This window comes from Octodon degus, unplaced genomic scaffold (assembly GCF_000260255.1).
Source record: "Octodon degus isolate 3935 unplaced genomic scaffold, OctDeg1.0 scaffold00005, whole genome shotgun sequence".
NCBI lineage: Eukaryota > Metazoa > Chordata > Mammalia > Rodentia > Octodontidae > Octodon > Octodon degus.
The window spans coordinates 11,343,617-11,355,086 of record NW_004524581.1 but is presented as its reverse complement, the minus strand read 5'-3'; the positions used below and the strand labels follow the sequence as shown (position 1 = coordinate 11,355,086).

Below are 11,470 nucleotides of genomic sequence, written 5' to 3'. Positions count from 1 at the left end.
GGTCGGAATCACTGTGGTGCCAGAGGCAGAGCAGAATGAGTTATGCATATACACATGTGGACACATATGTACATGGCATGGCCATGGATGCCACAGAGACTATTGTGTGGCCTAGAGCCCAGGGTTTGTAGGACCCAGGAAAGCCAGGCACACTGGGCCTGGAATATGCAGAAGAGATGGAGAGCCCTGGGGATGGCCAGGCAGGATGCCCAGGTCATCCTGTCCCCATTAGGCACCCGGCTACCACATGAGCTACACCTCAAGGGTGACGCCAGGTCTGTATCCTGGGAAACACATGAATTTGCACCCTGCATGCCTTTATGGAATCCTCAAGGACACAAGGTCAGAGGGTCTGGAAACTTTTATGTCACCAATTCTGCTTCATGTTTTTGAGATAGAGTAGTGTCCACTAAATCTGACACTGTGGGCAGTTGCTGGGGGGGTGGCTTCTCTCTGCCTTGGTATCAACTCTTTGAGACTGGAATTCACTTTCTCTGTGTGTATACATGTGTCTTTTGGAGACTGGGTCTTGCTATGTAGTTCAGACTGGCTTTGAACTCACTTTGTAGCCCAAACTGGTCTGGAATTCTCAATGATCCTCCTGCCTCAGCCTCTTGAGTGCTGGGAGCACAGGTACGTGCCGCCACACCCAGCTTGAGTTCACTTTTATTTCATCTTGTGGCTGGGATAGGGAGGGTACTTCCCTGGGGACTCACCATTTGCTTTTGTGCAGCTGTCCTTCAAAATCCAGTTCTCAAGGAACAAGCCCTCCAGTCAGTAACAATGAGCTCTGGCCTGGCAGAGGCTTTTTAGAGTTTGGATTAGGCCATCTCACCCCTCCACCCACTCATCTGGCCAGGTCTATCCTCCTGGTGCCTGCCATCATTAGAGGTAGCGACCACGCAGGAAAGGGGGCCACAGTGCCAGCCATGACACCACCCAGACCACCTCCTCCTTCCCAGCTCCTGGCTGAAGCCTCAACGCAGGACTCCAACCTCATCGCCCCCTCACTGCCCCCTACCAAGCCCCAAGGATTCCTGTGGCACTGCCAGGCCCCAGGGTGATATTTCCAGGTTGTGCCCACCTGCTGAGTAGTCCTGTCTCAGACTCCTGGGAAAGACAAGACAGCAGTAAGGGTCCTTGGGTCACATATTCAGATCAACAGGAGAGAACCCAAGGGGCCCCTCCAGCCACACCCAGGGCAGGTATGCACAGTGCTTTTGCCCTTCGTATGCTTGGAGTGTCCTTGGGTGTCCTGAGTATGGGTGTCTAGGACTATTTGTCTCCCTTGATTTGAGTATAGCTTTGTGTTCCTTTGAGGGACATCATCTGTCTCTTCACAAAATAAATAAAGTCACTTGCAGTGTCTGGGAAGTCCCCCAGGGTCCATTCTCAGTGCTGTCCTCAGAGGCTGTGGGAAACCTGGGACTAGGCTCAAGGAGAAAGAAGCTGTTTACTCTCCAACCAGGGGCCCCAAGGAAAAGCACCACAGAGAGGTGGGCAGAGAGGTGGCCATCCCCTGCCCAAGCCCTTCCTCCCCCATGAGAAGACGGAGGAGAGAAAGGACAGGTGTTGGGAAAGGACTGGCATTCCTGGGCCTGTCAGAACCATGCTGGCCTGCTTGGCCTTATGGTCAAGTTTCTAGAGCCAGTGTCCCTTTGGGTCCCCTATGGGAGCCAGCTCCCATTTGTCCCTTGTTCATGTGCATGGCAGCACTTTGGGGACAGTTGCTGCTTGGTTATGAGGAAACATGTCAGGGTCTGTCACATGCAACATCTGCTCCCGAGAGGTGAGGACATAGCAAGACGGCTGGTGGTTTCTGAGATGGGTTCCATGTGGGGCTCACATGCATAGGCTGTGGGAGCTGAGAGAACCACTGGGCTCAGATCCTGCTGAAGAAGGCTCCCTTCCTGTCCGCCCCTGCGGGAGCCCAGCTCCCTCCTCCTTTCCCCCAAGTCCCCCAGCCCCTCAGACTCAGACTACTCTGGCAGAAACAAAAGGGAAAACAGCTAGAAAAGAAGACACCAAGCCATAAATAACCTAAAATCCCTAAGCAAAACACCCAGAATTGAGCAATACTGTGCTCTTCTCAGAATCCTTCAGAGTCTCGGCATAACCATGGGGACCAATTGGCTGACCTTTGGTTACCTCCAGGGAGAAGGCAGGCTTGCGGGGAGTGCACATCCTGATGTGACTCATGTCCCCAGAGCACTCTGAACCTCATAGCCTGGTCCCGGATGAGGCCTGCTGGACAAGTCCTGACCAATGAGCTGTCCTTTGCCTCCAGGGACAAAGCTACCTCTGCCAGTCAGGCCCAAGGCAGCTTTCAAATATAGCAAGCTCCAGGGAAACAGCCAGGCTCTCACAGGAGGCGGGAACATCCTGCCTGCCGGCCCAGAGATGTGGAAGAGGCAGTCTGAGGATCCCGGGTGGACGAGAGGTGTGGGCTGGGCAGTTCTGTTCACCATTCAGCCCCAACATTAGCCAGGGAATCAAGTTTCCTTCTCCTGCCCCTCCAGTTAATTCTAAAAATGTAATTAAAGACTCCTCTTTAGATGTGGGACACAAAAAAAACCCCATGAGCATTACAGGACCTTCTGTGTACACACGTGTACGGACTTGTGTTTTTGTGGCATTCTTCTGTCTGCCTGTGGTATGTGTATCTATGTATATGTGCTCTGTAGCTCTATACCTGGCTGGTATTCATTGACCACCAGCCCTGCTATCCTGGTTTTTTGTTTTGTTTTTTGGGATCAAACTCAGGTTTGCCAGGGAAGCGCTTATTCCACTGAGCCATCTCCCTGGACCCCCTGCTATCCTGTTTACTAAAACAACATATCAATTTGTAGTGGTTGGTAAAGAACCACTGTCACCATTTGAGCTTTATATGTCTCCCTCTCCAACCTGGGCTGTCCTATCTGTCCCCAAGCAGTTACCCAGAATCCCAGCTTCTCCACAATCTGGAAGGAAAAGGTTAACACTGAGTATAGCAGGGGATCTGAGCGGCTGGTCCAGGCCTAGGCCCCTTGATTCTTAAGTATTTGGATTCCAGCCCACAGAGCCTTCAGGCATTTGGGTGTGTGTGTGTGTGTGTGTGTGTGTGTGTGTGTGAGAGAGAGAGAGAGAGAGAGAGAGAGAGAGAGAGAGAGAGAGAGAAGAATGAGGCTTGTTAATGGTCCAGAGCCTGTCTGGTCCTGCTTAGGAGACTGACATCTCTTAGATCTGGGTGGCCCTCAAAGGGACAGGGCCCCAGGGCCCGTGCTGCATGGAAGCTGGGAGCAGGAAGCCTACAGCTGCAGGAGGAGCTGGCTGCCTGCTCTAGGGCAGCTACCACCCACTGTACTCCACCAGGACTGCATCTCTTGCTGGCCTGGGTGCAAGGAAGGCAGAGCAGGCCTTTCACAAGGAGGGATATGCAGGGGCCCAAGGGCCCTACGTGACCCAGAAGGTGCCCCGCTCTTCCAGCAGGCTGATGGAGCGGTTGGTGAGGGAGGCAGCGTCCCTGGCCAGCTTGTAGCCGAAGAGGCGCATGGTGGGCGCACAGGCGGCCTGCACCACCTGGGCCAGCTTGAAGGGAATGCTGAAGCGCCACTTCTCGAACTGCTCCGAGGAGTTCTTCTGTGTGGAGTAAATGCCGTTGCCGTCCAGGGCCGCCTGTGTGTTCTTCTGGATCCAGTCCTCCACCTGTGGAGTCAGGGGGATGCCGGCGAAGCGGTACATCTCACGCGCTTTCTGCAGCGGCCTGCGCGCCACGTCCTCGTAGCGCACCAGCATGTAACGGCCGCGCAGCCAGGCAGGCTGGCGCAGGCCCAGCTCAGCCGACAACCGGATGCTCTCGCAGTTGCCCCGCAGACGCTGCACCTCCTCCTCCTGCAGCTGGTCCTGCCCTTCGGCCAGCCACTTCTTCCAAGTCTCATACTTGCCAGCAAAGGCCACCATGCGCGAGGCCAGCACAGCGCGGGGGTCGCGCACCAATTGGATGACACGCAGGTCCAGCCGGGGGTCCTCGGCCAGTGGCTGCAGGAATTCCAGCTGGCGGATGCGCACGGCTTTGAGGGCCATGTGTTCCTTGCGCCGACAGGCCTCAGCCGCCAGCGTCACGTTGAGGGGCCCGCACCGGCGGTCCTTGCAGTGGTACTTCTCAAAGACCTTCTTGACAAAGGGCGTGCACACCGGGTCCTCGCACAGCGAGCGGCTGGAGCCCCGGCGGAACATGAACTGGGTCAGGTGGGCCTCAGGCACCGGGCTGATGAAGGGCTCAAGCACGTACAGGTCACACAGGAACAGCTGTTGCAGCACGTCCCGGTACACAAGGGCTGAGCCTGCTGCGCTAGCGCCACGCTGCTCAAAGGACACTGTGCGCTCGATGTGCCATAGTGGCTCGAAGAGGTAGAAGATGTTCCCCTGCTGGTTGAAGAACTCGCCCACGAAGGAGGAGCCTGTGCGGGTGGTGGCCATGAGCAGCACGTGGCGTCGCTGCCGGTGTGGGGCCAAGGCCGGCTGGGGGGGCTTCGTGGCTGCCTCCTCGGGCTCCTGCCCCTTGCCCTCGGCCTCTACCCCCAGCTGTAGGCTGAGGTTGTGCAGGCGGCTCTGCAGCTGGGAGAAGGGGGCATTGAGCTCGCTCAGGGACAAGAGGGATGCATTCTCAGCCAGGATGAGGGCTGGGTCAGTGCCGTTGGCATCGGCCAGGGACTGGGAGTTCTGCTTCAGCCTGTGTGAGACCCTGTTGAGGACAAAAGGAGATGGGGGTCAGCATCTGACGTGGGGCCCAAGCGGCCTTCCAGGTTGCTCACCCACTGCCTGTCCAGGCTGGGTTTCCCCAGAAGCAGAGTTGGGGGCAAAGAGTAGAGTCTAGGTCACTAACTTGGAGTCTTGGGAAACATGAGAGATAGTTACACCCGAGCCTCAGGTTGGCCAGAGGAGGTAGGAGAGAGGACCTGGGTATAGAGGTGCGGGCGTATGCGGTAAGACGGGGCTGCTCCATGCTGACCAGGTGGGCACTGGTACTGTCTGCCACTCAGCCCAACCCTTAACCTGTCTATCTGCAGGGTTTGTCTCTGCGAGAATAGCCTAAGAAAGCTGGGCAGGTCCACTGTAGTATCCTGCCAACCCAGTGGAGGATGGGGCAGTCTGCAGAGTAGCCTATTGCGGGACATTGCGCTGGAGTGAAGCAGTGCATAACTTACCCACCAGACTCTCCACTCACTCATGTTCCCCCTTGTCCGTAACACCAAGATCCGTGTATGGGGTGTGGTGCTAATCAGACCCATCCCACCAGGCCATGAGGTCGATTACTAACATGTAGGTGCAGCCAGCAAATGCTAGGTATCACCACCTGCTGGACACCGGGCTAACCCCTCTCCTTTCTCGGTTAGCCTTTCCAGTAAGGCAGAGCCCATCGTGAGCCACGGCTGCAGAAGACGAGCCATTCAGAGAAGCAAAGTACCTTGCTCTCCTGAGCTCCCAGTCTGGGGCGCGGCCGTCCTTGTCCCTGGCTGCCTGAGTCCAGAGCCCAAGCCTCCCTTAGGGGCAGTCAGTCAAGAGGAGTGTAGGCCGCTCCCTGCTGGGAACACAAGAGGGGCACCCCTGCAGCCCACAGGGAGCCCTGAAGTCTCCTCTGTTCGCAGCAACACCACTTTGCTGAGGGAGATTTGTTCTGAGCCCCTCACCTTGATAAGATTTTATTCTCCTTTTCAATGAAGACGAAAACTACCACCACAAAGGCCAGGAAAAGGGCGTATCTGCTCCTTATCCTCAGGCTGTGCACAAAGTCCCGGCAGTCCTGGGCCACAGCGAGTCCTTTCTCCATGGGGCCGGTGCTGTAGGGCTTCCCCGCTATGGTGGGCGCTCAGCATGGGAGTGTCTCTTGGGCCCTGGCCCGTCCTCTTCGGATGGGGTCACCCTTGTTCTGTGGAGAGACTAACAGTCAGAACACCAGGTCTGTAGAATAGGCAGACAGGGCACCCGTACGCCAGGACGTTAGGGTCCCACCCTCTGTAGTACCAGGATTCAGTCCCACTCTCAGGGCAGACCATGCCCCAGGGGACCTGAGGTATCTATTTTTGGGGGAGGTGAGACAGAGTCTTGGTATGTAGCTCAGGCTGCCTCAAACTTGTGTTGATCCTCCTGCCTCACCTCTCAAGTGCTGGGATGACAGGCAGGAGCCAGGTAACTGACTTTTTTTATGGGAATACCAAAGCAAGTCTATCTGAGCAGGAGCAAATCACTGACTTTGCATCAAGAGGCCAAGAACAGGGAGCTGTAGCTCAGTGGTCGAGGGCTTGCCTAGCAGGTAGGAGGCCTTGGGTCTGTCCCCAGCACCTGAAGTGAGAACAAGAGGCCTAGGCGGGAGGGTGGCCCATCCACCAGGGCTGGGTTTGCAGGTATCCCAGGATGCTCAGATCAGGACAAGATGGCCTGGCAATGCATTTCTCAGAAGATGTCCCCCTCGTCCTTACATGACACATGGCTCAGACAGAGAATGCCCCCTATACCAGAGACGCTTATAGCAGCAGAGACTAAAACCAACTACACAAGAGATGGTGGGCATTGTGCAATGGGTCATCAGGTGGCCACAAAAGAGGAGGTGGAGCTATAAATGTCCACGTGGAGAATCCACAAAACAGTTTCTGAAAAGTGCGGTGCAGATTCGGGGCACTGATGAAGGAGACGGGGGAAAGGTTGCTCACACTACACTGGGACCCTTCTGGCTGCAAAGCCCGTGGGTCGGGCCGGGGAGATGGCTCAGTGGAATAAGCGCTTCTCTGGCAAGCGCAAGGGCCTGAGTTCAATCCCTGGTTCCACAAAAAAATAAAAAATAAAAAAGCCCGTGGGCCGTGCCAGGTGTCCTGGGCCTCTGAGAGGTCCTCTCACTGGCAGCACAGCCCCACACAACTGTGACAATCAGAATGTCTCAGGACACTGTGGCCAGAGTAACCTGGGCTGAGATCTTCTGAGGTAAGTGAACCCATTTGACAAAAAGAAAAGGAGGAGAAAATGCAGATGAGCTGTGGGGCTAGGTGTGGTGGTGAAGAAGGCCTCTAAGCCCAGCACTTGGGAGGCTGAGGCACCAGGATCAGCAAGAGTTTGAGGCCAGCTTGGGCTACAAAGTAAGTTCAAGACCAGCCTGAACTGCATAGCAAGACCTTGTCTCAAAAAGACAGAAAAAGAAAGAAAAAAAATAAATAAGAGCAGATGGCAGACATGCTGTAGCTTTGTCACACCTTGGGGACAGCCAGAAAATGTGCCCTGTGGGGAAAGGCAGTGGTGAGATAGAGAGCTGGAGGTGCTTCTGGAGTGTGGAGGGCTAGGGAGGGGCAGAAAAGGCAGGGGCCACAGGCTGGCATGGGGACAATGGAACAGCCCTCTTCCTGTCTCCTGGGTCTTCTCTGGTATTCACGCCACACAAGTATTTTCTGAACACTGATGGGGCAGCCTCTGTCCCAGGCCCTGCGATGTAGCAGAGAATAGAACAAGTAGACACGGCTGCACTCTCTCTGGACACACACCCTGGACACGATGGCCTCCCGCACTGAGACAGGCTGCTGGCATTTCCTGAGCGGTGCCACACGCTGAAGCCCCTCGCTGAAGCCCTGGGGGTAGCAATAGGTCCATTTCTCAGATGAGGAGACTGAGGTAGAAAGCAGTTAAGGCACCCACCCAGGGTTCCTCCAGCAGCAATCATCAGGTCTCTTGGTGCGCAGGCCCCTTATAACACATAGGGAGGGGCTCTCCAGCTAGGAGTTTGTCCAGTTCCTGTTCCCAGACCAACAGTGGCACCTGCCCTGCTCGGGCATGAGTGTGCAGAATGGCCCAATGGGCCCTGTTCCCGTGCGCCCTCAGGTGCAGAATGAGGCCACCTGTGTCATTCTCCAGTGTGGGAGGTGTAAGACCCTGTCTGCTCTCCCGGTCTTGGGTGAGAGTTGCCAGTGCCTCGTGTTGTCGGGGAAACCGAAGGCTTTGGTGTCAGAAGTCCATGATTCTAGTCCTTCTTGAGTCCCCACCATGCTGGGCAATCCTATGTCAATGACTTAACCTCTCTGGGCTTCAGCTTGTTCCCTGTAGCATGAAAAGGGCATTCTCTGCCACATAAGGAATATGTGTGGTGCAGGACAAGTGTTTGTTAAGAAAGAGAAGGCAGGGTGGGGCCAGAGAGGGAGCCTAGCTGCTTCCTCCCTCCTGGGTCTAACAACTTTGAGATTGAGGCACATCAAGGGTGGCCTTGATGACAGTTTTCCTCCCCTTCCCTTGCCCAGACTATTTCTGTGGTGCCGCCCCAGCCTCCTCACCCCAGCACAAACCAGCGTTCCTGAGATCCTTCCCTGCATTGCCCTAAAAGGAAGCATCGAGGCTGGAACATGGCTGGCATGAAGTAAGGTGAGCTGGAGGCTCCACTCTGGCCCTGGCAGGCTGCCCGTTTTGCTTCGGAGCCCAAGGGGCAGGAGAGGGGGTCTGCAGATTCCAGGAGGGCCTTGGTGGGTCCCCAGAGTCAGGAAATGGAAGGACTCGGGTGCCAGGAGCCCACGGGGTCATGAGGAAGGGGACAGGGCTCAGGCCGGGTCACTTGACTGAGGCTCTGCCAGAACCTTCTCCCTGGAACCTGCATGAGGAACGGCTGGGGCATCTGCGACACAGGGGGTCTGAGAGTCCACATCTCTCCTGGCTAAGCGCAAAGGTGGCCCCGCCCAGCTCGCCTGCAGTCTCTGCCTCTTCCCACTGCCGCTGAGCAACAGCTTAGGGAAGGTGGCATCCCCCAGCCTGGGTGCCAGGGGAGGTCACACTCAAGGGTGCCAGGCTGGTGGCAGCTGCCGGCCCAGCTCTCCTGCTTGGAGTGAACAGCAGAAGGGGACAGAGGAGCCCATGCGTTGAGTTCTCCCACACCGCTGAGTTCTCTGCCGGCCCTGCAGAGGCTGGAGCCCTCCTTTGTGTTAGCTCCGGGTGAACCGTCCTCCTCTGTGTCCCTCCACCCCAGCTTCTCCGTCTGGCGTCTGCCTGCCTGCAACGATGGTCGCAGGTCCAGGTGGCTGTGGCTCCTCCACTTCTCTGGAACCTCACGCGGGCTCAACATCTCCACAGAGCCCTCTGCCTAGGAGACGCAGCACCGCCCACGCCACCCCACGCACCTTCCGCAATCTTTCGCAGCATTTTCGTCTTTCCCGGAGCTCCCGCCCACCCACGTTCTGAACTCTGCCTGGAGCACGGAGCTGTGGTAGCGGTGCTGTCTTCAGCCTGGGGCTGCAGGTGGCTCCTCAGACCCGGCTGGGCCCTCTGCTCTGAGGCTCTTCCAGCCACTCCAAGGTCTCCTAACATTTAGGACTCAGCTCCAACATCCCCGCCCCCTGCTCTGAGTCTTTCCCAACCGCCAGCTTCACACTGATGCTGTCCCCACCCCACTGCCCTCTGCTTCCTGCCTCACTTCCTCCCAGGATGGACAGGGCCTCTTTCATCCGCGGAATGTCCACTCCACCTTTGTGTTCCCAGAGCCAGGAACTGTGCCCCACCTAGAACAGATCCTCCATAATTACTTGTTGAATGAATGAATGAATGAATGAATGAATACCTTTCCCAAAGCATTTAGCCCAATGCAAGATGCTTAATCACCCTAGGTTGGTGCAAAGTATGAGGAGAGTGTGGTGTGCTGTCTAAAATGCCAGCGCTTGGGAGGCTGAAGCAGGGCCAGTCTTGGGTAGACAGTGAGCTGAAGGCCAGTCTGAGCTACACAAGGAGACTCTGTCCTTAAAAAAAAAAAAAAAAAAAAAAAAAAAAAAAAAAAAAACTCATTAAAAAAAAAAAAAAAAAAAAAAATCCCCTCCCCCACCAAGAAAAAAAATAGAAACAAAATGAAACTGAGGCCTTCCTGCTGATGTGTGGCCCACACGCACACACTGGGAGCTTGCGTTCTGTGTGCACACAACAGTGTGTGCCAGGAACCTGTGCCAGGGGCACCGCGATGGGCACCTGCAGCGCTCGCTGTGTGTGCACCACAGGCAGGAATTTCCACTCCCTCTATCAGCTCCCAGGTGTTCAGTTCCAGCGCCTCACAGCTGGAAGGAGGAGGAAGGAAGAGGGCTTGGGCCTGGGAGCTGACAGTGAGTACCCGCTTCCCTCCAGCTCTCCCCTAGGGGTCCTTCTGCTCGGCCTGCTTCAGGACTTGGCAAGGGGCCTTCTTGGTCAGCAGGAGAGCAAGCTTTCCCCTTGCATGGCCCCACATGGATGGCTGCCAGGCCCTGCCGCCCCTAGGGAAGGTGGGTGAACAGTGCAGCCAGGGAGGGGGCTGGGAGGCAGCCCTGATAAGAGGCCCAGCCTTGCCAGATCTTGCATCAGGCTGCAAAACTCCACTCCCCTTGCTCGCTTGCTGCGGCCAAGAACGCAGAGGCGACGGGACTCAGCAGGCCCAGCTCAGAACTGTTCAGGGCAGGCAGAGGAGGAGTGCTGCTCAGAAAGGGGCCCAGGCCAGGAGCAGCTGTCAGGAAGAGGGCCTGGGGCCAGGCAGCCACCATCCCCCAGTGCCCAGTACCTAGGAAGGGGCTCTGTGAGCTCCGACTGGGTTCCCAAGGGGGAGGTGGGAGGCAGGAAGGGACACCCCAAGTTCCTGGCAGGGCAGGGTAGGGAGTGGGTGCACAGCTGGCAGCCTGTCCAGGAGAGAAAGTGGGGACATCCAGAGATGGCAGAGGAGGGCCACGCCCCCATGGCAAGCTTAGTTCAGACAGAAGAATAATCTCCCAGAGGGAAAGAAGGGAAGGAATACAGGAACAAGGATGGGAAGAAAGGAGGCCTGGCTGCTGCCACAGTACCCTCAGAGCCAAACATTGGGGCGCCTGCTTCCTCTACCAAGAATGAACCCCCCCAAAAAAACGAATAAACCCATCTCAGCTGAGGCTGGTGCACATCTGTCATCCTGGCACTCTGGAAGGCTGAGACAAGAGGACCCCAAGTTTTGTCAAGCTCAACCTGGACAAATATATATATATATATATATATATATATATATATATATATATCCCCCAAAACTAAAAAGGCCAGAGATGTAGCTCAGTGCAAAGGCCCTGAGTTCAAATGAACCCACCACTCCCTTTCTTCTACCCAGCCTCAGCCATGCTGGGACAGTAGCAGCAGCCAAGTGTGGATGCCTGTCACCTCTGTCAGTGGCTGTTGGTGCCCCATGGGACCATGCGCCAGAATCATGGGGTGCTGAGGGCCAGCCCTGGCTCGGGTGGGCTCCACCCCTGGCCTTGCAGGCTGTAGGAGTCAGGCAGGACAGGAGGGAGACAGGGAAGAGACAGGAGGCTGCTGCTTTGAAAATGATGTAGCTCAGCCCTGAGCTACTGAGCCGCCCATCCAGGAGCCACCTTTCTTCTAGCTGGCTCACTCCTTCCTAAGCGGCTTAAAAACACCCTGTGTCCACGAACTCCAAAAGTTACATTAAAGGTTTCTCTTTTTTCTTTTCTTTCTTTTTCTTTTTTTTTTTCTT

General features: G+C 56.0%; 1 protein-coding gene across 2 annotated transcripts in view; it reads right to left on the bottom strand.

Annotated features, from left to right (window-relative positions):
- Nucleotides 1-611: 611 nt before the first annotated feature.
- Chst3 (carbohydrate sulfotransferase 3) overlaps nt 612-11,470 on the bottom strand; it is a 36,735-nt gene continuing 25,876 nt past the window's right edge. For both annotated transcript variants that reach the window (XM_004623984.2, XM_023718547.1), the window contains exons 2-3: nt 5,670-5,908; nt 612-4,723 (exon numbers count right to left, since the gene is read on the bottom strand). In XM_004623984.2, coding sequence (XP_004624041.1) covers nt 3,433-4,723; nt 5,670-5,809 — 1,431 coding nt within the window. In that variant the 5' untranslated portion in view covers nt 5,810-5,908 and the 3' untranslated portion in view covers nt 612-3,432. The remainder of the gene's footprint in view (nt 4,724-5,669; nt 5,909-11,470) is intronic.